Genomic DNA, 22995 nt, shown 5'->3' on the forward strand with positions numbered 1-22995 from the left:
AGCGATTGCCAAGAGTGATAACACGGGAGTGGGGTGCTTGCGCGGGCAAAACGCCCAAAAGAGCTCAAAAACCAGGAACTTGAATATTTGTCTTCTGAACGACTGAAAACAGCCTTTGCATGCACGTATTTGTCTTGCGTGCGAGCAGAAGGCATTCTGCAAGCTTCTAGCGTGGTGGCCTGTGTTGTGACCACCTCTGTGTATGTAGCGTACCGTCGCGTCGGCTGAGTCCAAGTTGTTTTGGAAACGCGCAGTCGCCCGTATATTTGCGCTTTAAAATTGCAGGAAATAGTGCCCGGGAATGGGGGAATGCTTGGAAATCAGATGTTTTCTTCGTATTTTATGGTATTGTTTGGGATGAGTCGGGTACATTCTACGGCATGCGTCATCATCAGCAGCAGCATCAGAATCATTGGACTGTTTTATGTCCACTGCAGGACGAAGGCCTCTCTCTGCGATCTCCAATTACCCTGTCCTGCCCCAACCGGTTCCAACTACTGCCTGCGAATTTCATAATTTCACCTTCCCGCCTATAGTCTTCTGCCGTCCTCGACTGCACTTCTTTTCTCTTGGCGCCCATTCTGTAACCCTAATGGTCCATCGGTTATGTAACCTACGCATTAGATGACCAGTAAAGCTCCATTTTTTTTTCTTTATCTCAATTAAGATATCGGATATCCACGCGTTTGCTCTATGATCCGCACCGCTCTCCTTCTGTCTCTTACCGTTACGCCTAACATTCTTTTTACTATATTTGCAATATTCACTACTATATATTTACTACTATTTTACAATATTTACTAGCAAACTAATTCCGCTAAATAGCTTCTTAGTTTCAAGTCTTACGACACATGTTTGTAATCGACAGTTGAAGGAAACCATCGCATTTGTCTAGTCTACTGCTTACATGTGTCAAAACGGCTATGTAGATTGAAGTCGCTGGCGTCAAATTTAATTTATCTGATTACGAGCGCGGAGCCTCGTAACGCGACTCTCTGTCGAATCCTTTGTGACGTAAAAAAACGTTGCGTAAAGTTAAGCGGCCCCCGTTCTTAATCCGACTGCTCCTATGCACAGCTGCCGATTGCATGCATCCGCCGCTTCGGCAGCAGGGGTCGGCCGCACTGATTTATCGCGCCGTACGGCCCAGCTTCATTTCACGCCGCCCCGCTGCGTCACATCCGGCTGCGCTACGTCACTGCGACTCGCGCTTTACGGGGCGGCGTGCGTAATCGACTAAATTGAAGGAATTTGCCAGATGCCAGATATTTTCGGTTTCCATGGCCGTTTTCAAAGTAGAAACACGGAACTAGACTGTAGTGAATCCCCTTCAATGTTACAGTACAAGAACTTGCCTTAAAATTCGTAACAGAGAAGTTAATCATGTAATTGGTTTAATTAGTGAACAAAACAATTTTCTTTTTGCAAATGATGTCCAAATAAGCAGAAAGTTATTCTTTAGTGACGCGATTGGAGTAAATTTTGTATTTCCTTTATTTTCCTACGAACGTGCTCTAATTAAAAAACATATATACATACATATTATTCACATTCCCTCCGCTCTATCTCCATGGAGCGAATGCAGGATTCTGTAGTAAGTAAATAATAAATAAACGTGGCTGCTACGTAATGCGTGTATTGTTATGTGTGTCCCAATGTGGGCCGCCATCGTGCCAACAGAATTAAAATTTCTAAGGGAAATTACTGATCAATTGTGACAGGTCTAAATTGTCACCTCTCAACGTTCTGCGCTTAAATCAGACACTATTCATGAATTCAAACATGGTTGCATAGATAGATAGATAGACAGACAGACAGACAGACAGACAGACAGACAGACAGATAGACAGACAGACAGACAGACAGACAGACAGACAGACAGACAGAGATAGATAGATAGATAGATAGATGGATAGATAGATAGATAGATAGATAGATAGATAGATAGATAGATAGATAGATAGATAGATAGATAGATAGATAGATAGATAGATAGATAGATAGATAGATAGATAGATAGATAGATAGATAGATAGATAGATAGATAGATAGATAGATAGATAGATAGGCCACGGCCAGTGAAAACATAAGGTAATGTAGTCAACCGGAATTCGTTTAATGGACACAATACATTCGCGTCCTTCCAAGCACACAGGAGTCGCACTTCGATGTAATTGCGGGTGCGCACACGTACCTTGGCGATGCCAGCGAGCTGGTGCCTATTTTCTGTCCTGTCGCAGCCGTCACCAGGGGCGTAGTTCTTCACCCGCTCCCATGAGTCACTGTCCACGGGGTACCAGCGGCCGTACAGACCCACGGAAACGGACAGCGCCGCCGTCTTCACGCCCTTGTTCCGCATCTTGTCCAGTTCGCCGGCGTGCCTGATTGCAGTAAACTGCGCATGCGTTGCCGCGGTGTAGAGAGAGGTTGTTGATGTCACGTGATTAGGCGTTATCATTCACGCCCTCGCATTGCTACGCAAAGTCGATGGTGGTCGGTATCGACAAAGCAGTTATAGTAGACTCGTCCCAGTTATTCTCGTGCTCCAAACTTCATTTATATAACACAGTGCGGTATAGGTCCGTGGCGTTGGCGTTGCGCTGCCAAACTTGGGCTCACGGGTTCCATCGTGGCTGCATAGACGCATCCCAACGGGGTTAGAATGCGGTAAGGATAACGATCGTGCTCGGCACATTGGGTGCACATTAAAGAACCCCAGCTGGTCAAGTTTAATCCGCAGTTCCCCAGTAAGGCGTGCCTCATTATGATCCCAGGAATGTACTTTTTTTTTCATTTCTCTCCTCTTTAAAGGTTTTCATTTCTGGCATGCGTCCAACAGCTCCATATAACTACAACTGCACCGGGCAACACAGAAAACGGGAGAGACGCCACCACCTTTGAGAGGGAAGTATAGAAATCCCATATTCATAAGCCTACAACGGGATGCATCATTATAGAAACATAGTATCGGTACAAACGGGGAATTGATATCAGCAAAATTTTCTTCGCTTTTACAGAGCGCAGCTGGGTCACCTTTGCATAATGCGCTTATTCACGCTAATTATGACATCTTTCTCGGTTGTCACATTATAATGCCAGAGGCTCTGCAAATATCACTTCTTCAATGACGCTTTTAAGGGCATAATAAAAAAAAAACTACCTTCGGTGCACGACGTGAGCCCTCATTTAGCGTGAGCGTACTTTCTCTGATTTCTGCTGTCATTGTTTATCTAATAATTCTCTTATTGTTCATGTTATTGTTCCCCTAAGTATTTCTGTTATTTTTCAGCCCACTTCAATATAGCACAATTACTTCGAATATTAAATGACTGTTTTGTTTCACATCTTATTTAGTAGGATCCCCTGCTGGTGCTTCTTCATCTTCCGACCAAAGCGACGACTTCGGCGTAGGTAAACTAACGTTGTTCTAGACTTCTAGACGGCGCTGCCGTTGCATGTCAGTCCTTCTAAGCTCATCGTTCAGCTGCAAGATCATGAGAAGCACCCGCTCCGTTTAGACTACTTCACAGCAATGGAGCACCGACTGTTCTTTCCACTTGTGGCTATGGTGTTAAGCTGCTAAGCACGAGGTCGCGGGATCGAATCCCGGCCACGGCGGCCCGCATTTCGATGGGAGAGGGGAAAGCGAAAACACCCGCGTACTTAGATTTAGGTGCACGTTAAGGAACCCCTGGTGGTCAAAATTTCTGGAGTCCCCCACTACGGCGTTCCTCATAATCGGATCGTGGGTTTGGCACGTAAAACCGTATAATTTCATTCTGAACTTTGCTTTTTCTTTCCAAGCGCCGATGCAGAAGAGACTATGCGCCTCTCCGAGCAGCGAATTGTATCTAGCGCTGAAGCCATGCACTCCTGGCAGTGTTAGGTGAGCCAATGACGTCATCCGCAGCGCCGCTTGCCTGTTCTTATCTACGCCATCGATCGTCCCCCGTGACAGCTGCGCGGCTCACCTCATTCTTGGCGTTGTGCGAACTTCTATCGCCGAGCTTCGTACACCCGCATCGCAAACCTTCAAGAACGGGGCAATATAGGCTCACGCGTATAACAGTCATAGCGAAGGAGACACTCAGGTGATCACATGAGAATCAATACTGCGTAGCGTGCCAGAACTTGTCATCCTCCTAGTATGAAGCTGCTTCTAAGTTCTATTGTGTAAAAACGTGCTCATATAAAGCATAGTTACTCAATTGAGAAAGCAGGCGCCCGCTAGAACTCTGCAATGTATTGCCTCTAATTGCGCGCCTCTCCCCCCACCCCCCGCAAAAAAAAAGAGAAAAGAAAGAGCAGTCTCAACAACGAAAACATATATCGAGGGCTACGCTTCCGTGTGCCGCATGAGCTGTAAGTCATAGCAGAAGTCACAATAACTTCACGATGTCCCTGCTCAACTCATGCACTACAAAAAGTATAAAGTGAATCGAGGGTAAGCGTAGCATTTATGAATCCGGTTCCTGTTTCTACTACAAAAGCCATGTAGCCATTACGAGAGACTGTTAAGTTATTATTACGCGGATTCTATACTTCAGATATTCTGCCTTTATTCTGACCATACTACAGGGGAATGTGGTATTGAAGCTTTCTCACCAAGTTGAAGAAGTAAATGTGTTTGCTCTTAAGATGCTGTGGTCGTCTCAGTAGATTCGCTGGCAAAATTCTGCAGTCCTGAAATTGGCTGTCCTTGTCGTATACGTGCGCTTTCGAGATGAATAGGTCCGGCATAAGCACGGTCCTAAAAAATAGAATTAAAACAGTGTGAAAAGCTGCGAAGCATTAGCTGAATCCTTCATTCAATTTCTTTGTCAAGTTCACTTGATGCTCACAATTATCAGCATGTATAAAAACCTACATCGTCACGTTTGGTTGCAAATTTTGTCAACTACGGTTGAGTGAAGTAACTTTATTTCGGTCCAGAGAAGACGCATGGGAGACCCCGCGCCACCCGGCTAGTCCCACGTAGGGACCGCAAAGCCGAGCTTGACGGCCCGATCGCGGGCACTCTGGACGGCCAGGGTTTGGTCGTTGAGTTCCGGGCTGCCCAAGAGCGCAGTCCACCTATCCTCGCTAAGGAGGAGCCGATGGCTTCACACTCCCACAACACATGTTCCAATGCTGCCCTTAGTCCACAGGCAGGGCAGCCCGCACTGGGATATCTTTCAGGGTATATGACATGAAAAACCGCAAGGTTTGGGTACGCACGGGCTTGTAAAAGTCGAAGGCTAACCACCCGCGCCCTGCATAAGGCGAGGTGCGGGAGGGGGAATGCCCGTCTTGACTAGTGTGTGGTGATTACATTAAACGTAAGTAAAGGTTCCCCGCGGGGCAGGGGGACTGCTGAGGCGGCGGCGCGGTCAGTGAGTCCTCGCGCGGCCTCGTGTGCGCCCTCGTTAGGGTTAGAGGGGGAACCCTCAATCGACCCCAAGTGAGCGGTAACCCAGATGAGAGAATGCGGAGAGATACTTTTGGCGTTTTGGAGAATGCGGAGGGCCTGGGGGGAGACCATACTTGTTTGGTAGGCCTTAATGGCTGCCTTGGAATCACTATATATTGCCTCTCTGCGACCATCGAGCACAGCCAGAGCGATTGCAACCTGTTCGGCTACCACGGGCCTCGAAGTGCGTACGGTAGCGCAGCAAGTGAGTGAGTGAGCAGCAAGCGAGCCTTGAATTGGAGTCTACGATGGAGATGGCGTATGCCTCTTGTTTCACATATGCCGCGGCATCCACGAAGCTTGCCTCAATGTGGTTATTGCGGGCATCCTCGAGTAGAGCTGTAGCCCTGGTCTGACGTCTGCCGACGTTGTTTGCGGGGTGCATATTGCGGGGAAGGGGCGCGATGTGCAGTTGAGACCTGATGTCGCTGGGAATTCCGCACGACGTCAGGGCACTGGTCGACAGGATTGAGGCCCATCTCCTACGGTTGAACGTTATGCATTGAAAATAAAGGACGAAGAGGCCACAGCTGATGTGAGAACACTGTCATACCCCTGTCACACGGCACGTGTAATATCATTCGTGGCCAATGAGATTACGTCCCGATGCTATTTTTATTGCTTCTACACGGGCATGCTGAATGAGATTCGCAGCTAACGCTATTCACCCATTCAACGAATTTCCCGAAATCATGCATGTGCGACTTATGTAATCTTGAACTACAGGGGCTTGGCAAAAATTTACGAAATCGATAAGCTAAAACGAAATGTAGTCACAGCAAAGGTTGTCATAATTGGTGTTATGAGCTGTAATAATTTTATGACGTACAGCACGATAGTTGAAGTCGATTGTGTGCAGCCAAATTCTTGTTCCCAGTCTCCAAGTGCACGCTGTATGACCTCCAGTCGGCCATGTTTGCAAACGCTCATTTGTTTTGTTTTCATTTTATTTATTTATTTATTTATTTATTTATTTATTTATTTATTTATTTATTTATTTATTTATTTATTTATTTCCAAATACTGCAGCCCTACCAAGGGCTATTGCAGGAGTGGAGTACAGTAAACATAACAGAAACAAAACCAGTTGAACACCATAGATAATAGAAAAAAACAACAACAAGGGGAAGCAATCTTATCGCACTAGTGCTTCTACAGATTCACGCAGTGTCAATTCACGAACAGAACCGGGTAATGCATTCCAGCACTCGACAACTCTCGGGAAATAACTGTGTTGGAACATGTTAGTACGTGCAAAGAAAGGCTTTAGGTTGAGGGAGTGGCAACGTCTGGTTGGAAGAGCACTGGTATATCTGATGTAATCACCAGCAGATAGTTGACAGCAAGAGTGAATGATTTCTGCTCATTGTTTTCAAAGTGGTGCCGCGTAAAAGCTTATCCGCCCACTACGGAAGCCAACTGTGCAGCTTCGTCAGTGGAGAATGAGAAGCAAAAAAGCGCACTGGACTGACGACGAGAAGCGTGCGCTGCTGAAAGCGCGGGAAGACCACCTTTTTGCAGGGCGAATCACAACCTGAAAGCACGCATGCCGATTGCCAAGTGCCCGTGTGCACAAGCTGCCGATAGACATTGCCATAAATCGGGAATGCCATTTCGCATACCTGTGTATACAGGGAATGCAAGATTGCAATGACATTCGGTATGAATGTCATTTACTGTGAATGACATTACACATGCCGTGTGACGGAGGTAGTGTTCAGACTTGCAAACTTCTTTTATGCTGTGTCCAAACATTTTTACCGAAATATCAGCTTCATACCGGCCAACTCAGTCACGACATATTGTAATAAATTGTGCAGCTTAGGCAGAGCCTCAGAATTGATCACCTTTTTAGGAAATAGGAAGTTCGCGCTTACTTTGATTGCAGGAACGAGACGAAAAAAAAAAGAAACAGCCTACAGCCTATGTCCTCTATTGATTTACGCTTTAAGCGCATTTTTAAGAGACAGATTTCGTCAGTGCAAACAGGGGTCATAATTATTGCTGCCACACAGCTTTTGACGAGACCGTTATGAGATACACAAATTATGACTATCCACACCCCAATGGTTTCTCCTTGTTCGGTGTCTAGTTCACGTGTGCTACCGGATGTCTTTCGTAATTCCGCATTTGGCCCTTGTCAAGTGCTAATGTGGCGTGGTCATCCACGTTTCTCATGAGTATATTGTAGTTTTTTGTCTTGGTTAGTTTGTTCCGATCGCAACATTTGACATTGTCGTCCAGTCTTACATGTAAGTATTGCAATGGGGAGTCACGGATGTGCAGTGTTGGTCCCATTTTTTTCTTTGTTCCCGTGTATGCGAGAGAGCTCAACTCGCAGGAGGGAAATCGCCAAAAGACATGCAGTTTACTCTCATCATATGTCCTAATAATTTCTGATTACAGTGTACGTTCTGCAGAATTTCCGCACACTTTCTGCATCCTGTGACTACAGATGCTTCGTGCAGTATTTGCAGAATAAAAACATGCAACAATTCGTAGCAGAGAGGTGATAGAGGTCGCGTCCTAATGTATGCAGAGTGTGCGTACGTCTTTTGCAGACTCGGTGGCACATTATCTGTAAATTTTCTATAGAAAGAACGAAAAGATTTTAGTGATTTCTTTACAAAAATATTTTCTAACAATGCCCCATACAAATACCCCAAATGTGGTATTTTACTCTGCCCTGAAAACCGCATTTGCATGTTGCGGGGTTTTACACACCTTGAAACTCAGAGTAACCGAATCGGCACGGTTTATTATTTTTTTATATGCATTCTTGTATATTCAGCTTTGTACCACAAGCTTCATAAATATGTTAAAAACAGCAATAGCGTCAAATATATAAAACTATGAATTAAGATGGTTAATTGAGAATAGATGTAAGAGGCCGCAAAGCTAAGCGCAATATCGCAAAAATGTGAAGGAGCGAGGAAAGTGAACTGCGCATATTAACATATAAAAATACTCTAGGTGTGGGAATAAATTTGCAGCGCAGTCTACTAATGCATTTGAAGTTGCTGTATTTCTCATCATTATCATAATGGTTGAGCAATTGCAGTGCCAACTTTTTCATTATTAATTGCAAAAAAATCCGTAACCTCGATCTGAAATTCTGCAAATTTTACAGCAACGCCACAGAAGTGTCCCAAGGAGTTGGAACTTTCACGTTCACTTGATTAATATTCCTAGTTTTGTTGACAAAAACAAATAATGGGAAAAACTAAATGCTGAAGTCTTAAGGCGCGCACCTGCATCTGACAAAGGGCCACGATGCAGATTACCATTTGAGTGAGGCCCCGGCGCAACTAGAAGTGTGGATATGTGATGAAAACGCTGCACTGGCTAAAAACATTTTTTGTTCATTCTTGCATTATCTTCGTACACTGACCTAAAGTCTTGTTTTATGCAAAAAAGTAAGCTCGCTTACCTGAACGCCTCTGCCACGTCCGAAGCCGAGATTACATCAGAGAACTGATCCCATGCCGACGCCATTACGGTGTAGATCGGGCGCTGAGGGGTCTTCCGGTCTTCCAAGTAACTCGTGAGCCGCTGCGAATTATTCATTTTTACGAAAATCAGTCAGCGCTCTTGGACTACTTTTAGTGCTGCTTATAAGTCAGCAGTTGTACCTGAGCAAGTCTATCCGGATTTTCCTATTGCGATTAGCATTCGATGGGAAACTTCACTCAATTTTCTATACGTATATGTATGCTGTCCTTATCAAACCTTATTCAGGCAGTTTTCTACGAAAGAAAGAATAAGAACGTCAAATACTTTGGTGCTGGGAGGAATCAAAACCACGTCATAGAAAATTTTCAAGCGCGGTAATCCGACAACATGTCGCGCTGCGTCACGAATGAGAGGCCAGCGAGGAAACAGTTCTTGCGCACACCGGCGAGCCGCGAATCTCGGAGGCATCGCGCGGAGTTCGCGACGGCGTCACCAGATGGCGCACCATGTCCAGGGTAAAGCACCAGAGAGCTAGGAGCTCGGCTGCGATACACGCTTCCTACGCGATGCGTTTCGATGACGGCGACGCTGTGTCGCTGCATTATTCGAATGCTAATCAACGGCATTAACATCGACGCTCATCGTGAGATTGGTTCTGCCGGAATGCTTTTTTTTTCTTTCATGATAAACGTGGGGTTGCTGCAGATGCTATATCTTCGCGCTACCCAGCTGACGGGGTTAGCTAAATATGACTCATGTGTGTAATAGCTCTCCTTGCACATTCTTTCCGGTCGTGAGAGGCTAGCCCCAACTCTTTTGGTGGAGAGATCAATACTGCACAAAAATAGGTGCATCATGACGTTCAGGGAATTTAGCGGAAGAGAACCGAGAGTCGCCCTTGTAAATCTGGACAAGGTTGGTCTAGAGGTTACTCTAAGAAATTAACTAGATATGGTAGGCATCACCCTGGTACAAGCACGATTACTTATCTATTTATACAAAAATCGTGTGCCTTTTTTCTTAAACAACCAACAAAATGCATTTGGTCACGGCCCAGTAAAGTGTATCGGCGTATGTTTAAACCTCAGCTAAATTTAGCTGACGCACTCTGTATAATATGGCTTCTTATTTGGTGGTTATTTCACGCGCCAGCCTTTTCAATGAGCGCCGATAAAGAAAGCGGTGCAAATACCATTGCATAGCACGCCTGTTTAAGTCACGCGTAAAACACTTGTAGGTATTCACAAAACACTTGCGAAAATACCATCCGCGATTGGTCACAGTCGCGGTGGTTGTACCATTGTCACACTGACCATTGTCGCGAACGAAGGTGGCCTAAAATCCGGCCAATCAAGAAATACATTGAAGTGTAAGAAGGGCAGTAGTTATGTAAATAATTATTTTCATTTGTTTATATTTTTAGGCTAATCCAGAAGTCCGAATGGTACTCTGACTACTTTTACACAAGGAACGACTTGTCGTGAGTAGTCTTTGGTCGGAAAAGTATCGATAATAACGAAAGGAATAATTGCACTACTCTGGTCTTGTTTTATGAATAGGGCCCCAATGACATGTGTCACCAGGAACAGTAAACTTTAAGCGTCAGAACACATAAAAAGGAGCATACAAGCCTGCGTAGTAATCAACGTACTGTGTGTGATTGCCTGAAAAACTCCCATGTTTCTATGCTTCCAAGTTGATATTCTGATGTAAATGCATGGCAGAAGCAACTGCCCATCGACGCGAAAATTCTAAGCAGCTTATCGCTTTAATCATTTTGCGCTAGAATTACTCCGTCACAACGCACCGTAGATGCAATATCATCACTGGGGAAAGAAGGTCCTTATCGCTGCTCCTCGGACAATAAATCGGACAGCGGGAATTTAGCAAATATACAACTGTAAGACGCATCGGCAGAGCATCATTGCACTATGATTTGTAATCCATGGTATTGCCTGTTCATTTCAATGTAAGGATTTTCATTTTGCCTGCCGTTGCTCTTGAAGCAGTCTTCTTTTAAAAACCTTTTCGTTATAGTTCCATCCTTTGGCCGCACGGTCAAACAGGCTATATTTAAGCGCTAAGAGAGAATAATTTTCAATCACTCAAGCGCAACACACGTACGTAACCACACGGCCATGACCCTATTTTACCATATTTGGCCCTTCCGCCACAGACACCACATTCGTCATAATCAACCACGCTCCAGTCGCATGGTACCAAATGGCAGCAAATGCTGCAAACATTAAGGTATATATGTATATATAGCTATCGTTTGCTACTAGGGGTGCGGAATAGCAATTGTCAAGACCGAATAGAATAATTTCGGAATAATGAACAGCCATTATGGCATATAATATCGCACGTTCACATCCCGGTATTCTTAAAACTTATCAAGTTTCCATGACACAGTGCCTTATGAAGCATTGTTTATTAAAAGCACAAATAGAGCATGAGACCCAAACAAGTGGTTGCTTCGATGACCACAGCGCGAATGACCGCGGCACAGCTGGTAAAGTATGGCTACCCAAGTCACGCGCAGCCTGCTCCAATATGGAAGTCCACTTGTTCTATGTCCATACTATGCCATTGGCGGAGGGGGGGGGAGGGGGACTTGCCGTACTTTTTTCCGATGTTATATTTGTTTCGGCGCAGTTGCCGTTTTGAGATTTTTGAAAAGTATTACAAAAACATTAACATTTGAGAATACTGACTTTTCGATTCGAAGACCGAATCAAATACGGCACTATTTGATTAGTTATTGGGAACTTTCGAATATTCGCACATCCCTATTTGCAACCGTGAAGACAAATCACGCGCTTCCAGTTTGCACTTAAGCAAACTTCTTTTTCTCACTTTTGTTTTGCGAAAACCTCATATACATACCTTTAGTATGTGCAGCGACTCAACCATTCCTCTTTTGTCGAATTGGTAGGTGTCGGTGTTGATGTAGCCGTAATGGAAAATTCTCTTCGTAAACAACTTGTGCAAATGACCTTTCATGGAGGAGTCCTTCGATGCCGCAGCCGTGCGGCTACGTGTTCTGTTGGATTGAAAATGTAAAAAAAAATACACGTGAAAAACGAATTCTTTCACGGGCTTCAGGAGGCACAAAGACAACACGCATGCACCTGCACGACCGAATTACCCTCATTAAGTAACGACCGCAGAGGGCAGCAGTAATAATTGGATGCAATGACAAATATCAAACGCTATTCGAGCCAAGAGCGTAAAATAACCTCCGCAAAGAAATTCAATTCGACACAGAGTGTTTCCTATGCGTTCGAAATATTCACGCTGTAAACAGAACTTCCTGATCTCCGCAATCGGGGCAAAATAGCACCCAGCCAAGTTTCTTCGTTGAAGATTACTGAGGAAGACAAGACAACGGGATCAGTGAATCCTCAAAGTGAGGAAGCTATACGTCTTTTAGTGGTAACCTGTAGTGGAGGCGCCTGAAATGGCCTAGTGACCTCCGGTCAATTCTTCCAGCGCTACAGATTTAGATGGGAGGCGTTTTAATTTTAGAGATCAGTTGACACTGCTCATACGGCGTAGTTTATTTCATGTTCCCTTTCTGTTTGTTTGTACATTTTTCACGCCTGCTACAGCGCAATGAGCGCTGCAGCAGGCGTGGATTAACAGATGGAAATTGTACACCGTAAAATACGATACAATGAATGAGGGCGTTGTGCTAAGACCATACATCTTGGATAGCAGATACAAAACTTCGGGATGGGCATGAGAGAATAGAGCCAAGTAAGGAATTCCAGTCTTCTATGCAGCGAAGGAAAAAGCTGAATGTCAACATATTAATGCGTGCAAAGTAGGCCTCAGGTTTGAGTTGTGGTGTCGTCTCGTCGATGACTTTGCCACGAGGTTAACATAGTTGTTTTTTAAAGTGTTACGGAAGAATTGAAGATGATGTGCAAGAAATCTAATAATGCTATGCGGCGACGTCAGTAGACCGAAGTTAAATTCAAGGAACGAAGTGCAGAAAAGGGTGGAAAGTCACGATCATAATGGTGACGTATACATCTTACAGCTTTTTTTCTGAATTGTTCCTAGCGCGTTAATCTCACACTGCTTAAAAGGATTTCAAACGACAGATGCGTAGTCAATAAAAGGATGGATTAGCGATTTATTTAGTAATAGCTTATTATCTTTTGGATAGTGTACGACGTAAAAACCACATTTTTAATGCTTTGTTATAAATTATGCAATCAACGTGATTAGACCATGACATGTTATACGCAAAAATGACACCGAGATATTTTTACTCAGATACTCTACACAAAGCGTGGTTATCGAAGGAGTAATGAAGAAAGAGAAGCTTTTTACAGAAGGACATACGGACGATTTTATCAAATTTAATGCTCATTTGCCAGGTGTTGCACGAAGTGCAAAATTAGAAAATTACTTCTGGAGGCGGCAGTGATGATTAGAACAGTTTAAAATTTCATATTGTCACGTGGTGGTGACGTTCAAGAACACAAGGCAATACTGTGAAAGGCAAAATTAACTTATTGGGCGAACCTGCGCCCACAAAAACAGGCTACACTTATAGCACAACGATAGCGGCGAACACGGTCGGCGATCGTCGAAAATCTGGTCAACGGGTCAAGCGCGTCGGCTTTTATACATCAGTCGTCGAATGTTCCAGACTGATCGTTGGGACCCGCGTGCCTTCCACAAAGTTCTACACCATTCCCGTCAGGTGATGAAATCAGATAACATAAGGTTCGGTGACAACAGACAGCGGATAGAAGCATCGATAACTTTCCAGAAACTTCGGATACATACAGGCGCGTCCCGCGCTGTGCGATAAGATCTGTTAGGCGGTGAAACGTGTCGCCCGATAAATATAAGTGCACGCGTCAATATAAAACACAATCATCAGCGTAAAGACGACTGTCAGAAGAGGTGTTAACAGTCAAATCATTTATGTAGATTAAATAAAGCAGTAGCCCAAGAACGGATTCTTGGGGCACTCCAGATGTCACATCAACAGCAGTAGACTCGCTCGAGCTGTAAGAGACATACTCAAAGAAAGCTTGGAATCCAGTGAACTAGCTGCAAATTATTTAGTACAGCGCTGAATTTAGCACGGAGTTTAGAATGTAATACCCTGTCAAATACTTTAGAGAAGTTTATAAAGATGGCGTCAACCTTGTTGCCAACATTAAAGTTAAGGAAAATGTTATGCGTAAACTGAAATAACTGTGTTTGCGCATTAAAACCACACCTAAGCCCATGATGTATGTTAGATAGCAGATTCTTTGATTACAGGAAAATCACTATGTATTCATGAATATGTTTTAATATTTTGCATGACTGCGATGTTATTTAAATCAGTCTGTAGTTCGACAAAAACTGCTTATCTCCTCATTTATAAAGAGGAAGCATTTTAGCTAAATTCCATGAGGAAGGAACAGTGACAGATGATAAAGATTTGTTGAATATATGACCGTCAGGTATCGTGATGACCACAAAGAGTAGCGAACCGAGAATGCATTGTGTATCTCGTCCGGACCGGTGCATTTCTTGGTATCCAAGTTTAACACCAGGTTAATAATGCCTTCATTGTTTAAGTCAATGTCACTGATTGCTTCAGAGCAAACTATAGCGGTGAGAAAAGGCATGAAGTTGTTATTGGGTAAAAATACAGTCGGAAAATACTTCTCTCGTACAAGGTGGTATCATAGCGTAGTTTCAATCTATTTAGACTCTTCTGCAATTTCTAACTTCTGAGCTGCGCACAGATCTGAGCTGCGCACGCGGGCTTGCACGGACACCATGTGCTTTTCCATTTGTGTATTTATTATTTATCACAGCAGAGCGCTCCAGCCCTGCAACTCATACACGTCGCCCCCGAGCGCAGAAACTTTCCTTCTTTTTGAGGTATTGCTCCCGGCTCCTCCTTTCCTTTTTTCTCGAACATCGTTTTCACCGGATCTATTGTCAGGCTCACTTGCCTCGCACAACAGCAGTACGTGTACGCTTACCTTATCGGTTTTATTTCATCAATAAATAAGAGCGCAACAATGCCGTTTCTCTCTTCTGTTTGACTGGTCGTGTCCTGAGCTCAGAACGCAAAGGCTTAGAAATCGACGAAGTTGGGCCCCACTTAAATATACAACAAAGAGAAAGCCGATGTCGGCCTTTAATCCGAATTAGTGTTCGTAATTCTCTTGGCTGCGCTGAGCTATGACTGACTTACAGCAGAGTCCACGTGTAAATCTTATCGCTTGGATCTCGCGTCTGCGATCGCATTTATTCTTCTTCGTCTAGCTGTCGCACTGACGGGGCATGAACGTATTCCCACTCGCCCTATTCCCACTACTTGTCCCTACTCTGCTTGCCTAGCTTAGCGTTGTCTAGTTGCGTCCTCGCCTACCTTCCATTTCTCCACGGCGTTTTTTATCGTTTTTCAGTCTGCTTACTCTCCTCCTGAATATGTGAGGCCGTGGAACTGGCCCTTAACAAAAAAAAAGGGGGGCAGGTCGTCACTCCCCAAGGCCAGGCTCACTTGTAATCGAAGGCGACGCCGTACTCGGTCTTCGTGTGACGCGCCGCGGTGTTGATGAAGTGCTGCACTTCGGACGGGTACGGCCCGCCAAAGTCCTTGGCACGCGAGGCGGGCATCTGCTCCAGGAAGGTGTAGTCGCACACGCCGTCCTCTGGGAACCGAGAACTCGCCTTGATATCCGGCCCATACGTGCACGCCAGCGAGTACGGTGGGATGGGCCGCTCTGTACGCGCAAGGCACGAGTAGAGCAAGCACAAAGATGGAGGGCACATCACGTAGCATCAACGGGAATGCTCTAAGGAGCACTACAAGGATTTATAGGAAACTATTGTTCTGGGCGATAACTACATGCAATGTGCTTTTGATTGGAGTCATCGGTAATGAGATGGTATTGGATGCACGCCCTTCCGCACTTTGCGGTCGAAGCTCTGCCGACGTGAGGCGATGCTCGCGATGGGCCGATGAAAACTTAGATTTTTTTTATGTCGCTAAAAGGAGTACGCGAAGTACTGTTTACATTTGCAGCCAATGTTCCAATTATTGACGAACGAAAATTGATTAGTGACTAACTTAAAACGTAAACTTCCTAAGGAAAGTCAACAATCGGCGATAACGGCAATTAAGCCGCGACAAACGTGCCGGATCCGTAAGCACTTTCAGGCCACAACAAATACTGACTTGCTGGAGGGCAGCCGGCAGTAAAGTGCTGTTTTCCGACATCTATTTTCAATGACACAAAATATATTTATTAATTCACCAAAATATACCTAATACCAGTGCTTTTCTTAAATGTACAAAACCTTACGTTGTCACTACGCGCCTTCAATGTAAACACAGATCCTGTCAGCTAGTCAACTGTAGTAGGTAAGGTAATTCATGCCTACATTTTTGTTTTTCTCCATTCGGTCATTGCACGTTCAAACAAAATGTCTCAAGACAGGGTTTACTTTGAGAGGATGTGTAAGTTGTGTGCCGCGCACACGTGAATGTTTAGTTCCGGTGTTGATGACGACATTGTGTAAATACTAGACTGGCTCCGCGCATTAACAATTTATACAAGCGTTTCCCGGCCAACGAACAATGACACATTCGCTGGTTTTTTCAAAGCACCGCGCACGACCTTGGAGCACTTGGAGGCGCTTTCCTCGTCTAGCTGCGAGAGCGACGGACACACATTTCAGGTCACGTGGTCCCTCCGATTGCGCAGGGAGCAGCTGAACGTACGGCTAAGGCCAGGCTTTCTCCAGCTTCATTGTGGAGAGGCAGCTGCATTGGCGAAAAACCATTCGGAGTGCCGGTATAGGAACCAAACTACCCCAAGCGCCGAGTGCATTAACGGGCCGAAAGGAGCTCGTTTTTTTTAAGTTGTAGAAAGATGTGATATATTGTGAAAGATGCGAAGTTTTCGAAATATCCGGTGTTTCAGCTAACACTTCCCTTTTTTTTTAATTGCATGTGGCAGATTGCACAATTGTAGTGCATGAGCTGGTCTGCTCGAAGAGATGGACATTACTTGAAGAAAAAATTGCAATGCAAGATCGCCTAATTAACAAAAAATTCAATAATCAAATTTTCAGCTACTCACCTCATGGAACATATTGCAATTTAGAAATTCAAGCCGGGGAGGCGGATCCGCTTGGAATGAATTCGCAGGATGACAACCGTTTAGAGAATATTTCCCAAACGATGCGCTCAAATGCATTGGCGTTCCAGTTACTTTTGTGGTTCCATGCATAAAACGACGTTTTGGTAAGAAAGTAAGTGGAACGACAGGGCATTTTCACAGCCATTTTGACAGCGCATGTCTCGTAAATGGTGTAATCTACACATTTATTTTAAAGTCGATACGCCTTGCAATCTCGGTGGCTAGAATTTGTAAATTTCGATATACTCCGCAAGGTAATTAGTTAAAAACATAATTTGTTTTTGTTGATTAGTCGATTATGTAATTCATTTTTTTGTGCAAGTAATGTCCGCCTCTTCGAGTAGACCAACTCATAGACTGTAATTGTGCCATCTGCCAGAGGCAAGTTCTAAAATAAAAATTTATGGGGTTTTACGTGCCAAAACCACTTTCTGATTATGAGGCACGCCGTAGTGGAGGACTCCGAAAATTTCGACCACCTGGGGTTTCTTAACGTGCACATAAATCTAAGTACACGTGTGTTTTCGCCCCCATCGAAATGCGGCTGCCGTGGCCGGGATTCCATCCCGCGAACTCGTGCTCAGCAGCCTAACACCATAGCCATTGAGTAACCACGGCGGGTTAAAATAAAAATGAAAATCGAAAGTGTTCATTGAAACATCCGGCATGTGTATGAGGAGTGTCGCACGATTTCTATATCTGTAATGCGTTAGTATTAGGAGTGTCAATGGGAAAAAGCAATGTCTGTTAAAGTTGGGAAGCCGGCATGAGAAGGGACGGGACAGCTTGAGAGAGTGCGCATATATATATATATATATATATATATATATATATATATATATATATATATATATATATAGTCATATAATGAGAAGCCAACAAACACTGACACCAAGTACAACATAGGGGAAATTGCATGTGGTTAATAAATGAAATATAGTAATGATAAATTAATGGAAATTAAAGTGGATGAAAAAACAACTTGCCGCAGGTGGGAACCGAACCCACAACCTTCGCATGTCGCGTGCGATGCTCTACCAATTGAGCTACCGCGGCGGCATTTCCCCATCCACTTTCTTGGGTATTTATGTGTACTAGTAGAACCCTGGGAGTGTTAGCCAGCGCCCCCCCTCACAGACCTTGGCGGCGGACGTGGAACGTCTTTTTTGCCGCAGGCGTCACGAGAACGTGATCTTTTCGGGTGAAGGCAACTGGACAATAAACCCACATATGCTACCTGAAGGCATCAATGTTGCCGGATTCGAGACCCTCGTTATGTATTACTATTGACCCTCGTTATGTATTATTATTGGTCTCGAATCCGGCAACATTGATGCCTTCAGGTAGCATATGTGGGTTTATTGACCAGTTGCCTTCACCTGAAAAGACCACGTTCTCGTGACGCCTGCGGCAAAAAAGACGTTCCACGTCCGCCGCCAAGGTCTGTGAGTGGGGGCGCTGGCTAACACTCCCAGGGTTCTACTAGTACACATAAATACCCAAGAAAGTGGATGGGGAAACGCCGCCGCGGTAGCTCAATTGGTAGAGCATCGCACGCGACATGCGAAGGTTGTGGGTTCGGTTCCCACCTGCGGCAAGTTGTTTTCTCATCCACTTTATTTCCATTTATTTATCATTACTATATTTCATTTATTAAGCACATGCAATTTCCCCTATGTTGTACTTGGGGTCAGTGTTTGTTGGCTTCTCATTATATGACTAATAAATATCGGGTCCCTCGGTTAACCCCCTTTCTTCTCGTTTATATATATATATATATATATATATATATATATATATATATATATATATGCGATCTTCCAGTGACGGTCTTCCACTCTGAATGGCTCGACCTCATAATCCCGTAAAGCGCTAATTATAGCCAATGAAATCCCCTGAGGCAGAACTTGCGCGGTTAGCGCGAAATTGACAAGGGGAAGGCATGTGCGGTTGCCAGTAATTGTCAGCACAGTGTGCGGCACGGTAACACCACGTGTAACTGCTGGAATTGGTGCGACCACGTAATTACCGTCAGGTACAGCTGGTCAGTACAACAAGTCGATGTGTGTCAGAGTGGGGCGGTAGGCGAATAAAATCCATGCAGCTCAAACAGCTTGGAGGCGGGTCCACAGGTCGGCAAGAAGACGCAAGGCAAAGTAAGCCGGCCGAACAGTCAATGAGGGCAGAATGATTGGCAAGGAAATCCAGACCGAGAATGAGTTCGTGAGGGCAATGCTCGATGACGGTGAAGAGAACGACGGTGTGTCTGTCAGCAATGGTGAGTCGGGCAGAGCACATGCCAACAATAGCGACAGTCCCTCCGTCTCCGACTTGTACAACTCGGCTCGGGGCGGGCGTCAGAACTTTCTTGAGCCGACGGCGAAGAGCAGCACTTATAATGGGCACGTGCGCCCGGTGTCAATCAACGCGCACACAGGAACATTGTCGACGAGAACGTCCAAAAGGTTCTTGTTCGAGGGTAAGCAGAAGCGAGGATTTCGTGCCAATGTCGTCATTGCAGCTTCACCCACAGAAGCTGCACTGTCTAGTTTTCCGGTCGAGGGCGCGGCGAGTAGGTCGGAGAAGGAGCACGGCGCAACGGGGGCGAACGAGATTGACGACGGGAGGGAGAAGGCGAGCGGGAGTAATGGGGTCGTGTCAAAGGGATCGCAGGGTCAGATGATGGAGCGGGCATAGAAGGGGCGAAGGAAAATGATGCGCTAGGGGGACGAGGGTCGTAATCAGAAGAATAGCGCGTCGGAGAAGTCCAGCGGCTGCTGCAGTGGCGAGCGACATGTCCAGTGCGTCGGCAGTTAAAACAGATCAGCTTGTCGTCCACGGTTCACCATTCGGAGGGGTTGCGCTGTCCGTAAGAGGAGTAAGAACAACGCGGTGGGGACGTGCGTGGAGAAAGAGGTTCCGAGCGTTTGGAACGAATGGATTGCAGGTCGACGTTAGACAACTCCTGACGGACGAGGGCCTGGATCAAGGAGATTGTCACCGGAGAATGATCAGATGACGGGAATGAAGGGGCCGCCGGTTGTGCCGCTTCGACCTCACGACGAATGATGCGGGCCAAGTTGTCATCGCGACGGCTGGTGGAAGAGGTCATCACAGGATGACGTAGTAGCTGTGTTGGGAAGTCGGGTGATGTGCTGGGATACCCGGCGGCTTTTAGCATGCTCGAGACGGCGGCACTCCTTGAGGATGGTATCGATGCTGGTGACGTTCGTAAACACCAGCAAATTGAAAGCGTCGTCAGCGATGCCTTTGAGGACGTGATTAACCTTATCGTCCTCAGACATGGTCGAGTCAGCCTTGGCACAAAGGGCCAAGACGTCGAGAATGTACGACACGTAGGACTCGGTCGACGTCTGTACACGTGTAGCAAGGGCTTTCTTCGCATTGGCTTGGCGACCGAATTGATTGCCAAAAAGGTCGCGGAGCTTCTCTTCGAAGAGATTCCAGCTCGAGATCTCGTCTTCGTGAGTCTGGAACCATGCAAGTGGAGCTCCGTCGAGGTAGAAAAGAACGTTCGCAAGCATAATAGCCGCATCCAACCTGTGACTGGTGCTGACACGTTCGTTTAGGCGGAGCCAGTGTCAATATCAGGACTGCCGACTTCGTTGAAAACACCAGGATCCCGAGGGGGGAAAACGGCTAAGTAGGTCGGGGCTGCAGGCGGAGACGGTTGCGTAGATGAAGTGCCGCCAGCAGAAGCCGAAGTTGCACTGTCGCCGTTGCGACCACTGCGAAGCTCCATGATGGGTACGGGGAACGTCCACCTCCACCAAATTAATGTTATGTGCTATGCTATATATGCTATATACAATGCTATATACAATTTATCTACAGCGAGGTCTGCGGCACCAAAGAAAATATACAGCACCTGCTTTGCCACTGTCTACGACATGCCCCAGAAAGACAAGAACTTGCTAACGCTCTCCAAAAACAGGAAAATCGGCCGCTTTCTGTGCAGATGCTGCTGGAACACCGCCCCCGTCGCTCGTCGTCCCATAAAGCGGTGAAGGCGCTTTTGTGCTTCTTGAGGACGACGGACTTGTGTGAATGTCTGTGACTATTAGTGCAATTTCTATTAGACCACACGCGTGAGCGAGCTCACCGCTAATATCCTTCTTTCCTTCCGTCCTCTCTCTCCCTCTCATCTTTGTTTTCCCCTTTCCCATTCCCCGGAGTAGGGTAGCCAACCGAACGTTATTATGGTTAACCTCTCTGCCTTCTGCTTTTGTCTTTCCTCCCTCCCCTATGTGTTTACGTGTGCTTGTATCGGCGTGAATAGGTTTAAAGGCCGTTTCTTTCGTTGCTGTAGCACAGTCTGCTGCCCTACGATGTTCGACGGTTTTGAAAAGCATTTAGCATTGCACTGTCGTCTTTGCGCTGCAGTAAGACAGGTGGTCGAAATTTCCGAAGTCCTCCACTACGGCGGGCCTCATAAACAGAAAGTGGTTTGGGCACGTAGAACCCCATAATTTTTTTTAAAATATCAGTCAACGCCCGTGTCGAGCGCGCGATGTGTGATTGTCCCACCCTGCGCTCGCCACAATCATAGCACTTTTATTATGGCGTCGTTTTTCGAGAACATCACAAAATAATCGTACGTTGGTTTAATTAAGTGAAGTCGCTGCAGCGAGACGTGAATACCGTGCTAAAAAAGTGACTGGTCACGGTTTGTCGTTCGCTCCGCAAACTCTGTGTTGCCACGAAACATGAACGGAGTGGTGTGAACATCACTCAAAGCAGTAGAAAAAAAAGAGCCTTAAGCGTGCATTCATGTCATACCGCGTCATACACTTTATTAGCTTGATGCAAGACAAGGGCCGCTATTAGCTGAAGTAAAACTAGCGAACGATATTAGCTCAAAAAGTAATTGCAACTTTATCACATCGGTGTCGTGCGCGAAACAGTGCAAGTACGATAAAAATAATCTCGTCTGAAGGGACCTGATGAGCCTATACTAACGTACTGTCACAGTGGCCTAACTTGCCTAATTGAACTCATTAACTGTTTGCATTTCACAGCGAATAAAAAAAAGGAATACAAGCTGTAGAACGTGCATCAGTTGGTGGAGTAGAGTGCGCATTAACTTGCTACTTTACCTTTGTTTTACAGCAATACACACTCTTTTTCTATACAGTGCAAGATTGTCACAGAATGCACTATTAATAACTGACGCAACTGTATTAACAGAATAGGCGGAATCCAAGCCGAACATACACAAAAAGCCCCGAGAAAGTGCCGAAACAAAGACTGCGTTGTTGAGTGCCAGTCCCCCTTTGAACGAGAGTACGCGCTTCTTTCGCGTAAATGGAAATGCTGTGCGGATTTCGTGCAAAAAAAAATGTGGCGCTGGAGGGCAATATGGGACCAGCACAGTACAGTCAGCGGGTTTCATTACCTGAAAATCGGGCCGAATTGTTCACAGTGGAATGCCCACGCCCACACGTCAATGCGCGCCGTCGAAGGCCTATGCACACTAACGCGGCGACGGTAGTGCCACCTATAGTTCGATATCGCGGTAAATACTTGATATTCTGGTGCTTTGTTAGAGTTCTCTCCTTGTATATTTTCCATTGAATTGTACTAGCACACTCCATCCCCCACCCTCATTCGGGAGTTACGTGACCTGTATTATAAGTTTATATATATATATATATATATATATATATATATATATATATATATATATATATATATATATATATATATATATATGTTAACGACAGCACAGTTGTTGCGAAGCTAATTTTCCCAGGTGCGCGATTTCAGCTAGTCACAACAACGTGGTTTTTGTCGCCGCCGATTCAGCAAGAGCTATCGTTACAGTCAATATGATCATGCAAAGGATATCGAAATACCCGAAATTTAGCATATCGCTGACGAATGTTCAATCATTAAATA

The 22995-nt window shown here is 45.3% G+C and overlaps 1 protein-coding gene across 1 annotated transcript in view; it reads right to left on the reverse strand.

Annotated features, from left to right (window-relative positions):
- LOC139061339 (uncharacterized) overlaps nucleotides 1-22995 on the reverse strand; it is a 115419-nt gene that overhangs the window by 26996 nt on the left and 65428 nt on the right. Inside the window, exons 10-14 of the mRNA XM_070541247.1 lie at nucleotides 15432-15654; nucleotides 11789-11945; nucleotides 8880-9001; nucleotides 4606-4750; nucleotides 2195-2395 (exon numbers count right to left, since the gene is read on the reverse strand). Of these exons, the coding sequence (XP_070397348.1) occupies nucleotides 2195-2395; nucleotides 4606-4750; nucleotides 8880-9001; nucleotides 11789-11945; nucleotides 15432-15654 (848 nt within the window). The remainder of the gene's footprint in view (nucleotides 1-2194; nucleotides 2396-4605; nucleotides 4751-8879; nucleotides 9002-11788; nucleotides 11946-15431; nucleotides 15655-22995) is intronic.

The sequence above is a fragment of the Dermacentor albipictus genome, chromosome 6, assembly GCF_038994185.2.
Source record: "Dermacentor albipictus isolate Rhodes 1998 colony chromosome 6, USDA_Dalb.pri_finalv2, whole genome shotgun sequence".
Taxonomy (NCBI): domain Eukaryota; kingdom Metazoa; phylum Arthropoda; class Arachnida; order Ixodida; family Ixodidae; genus Dermacentor; species Dermacentor albipictus.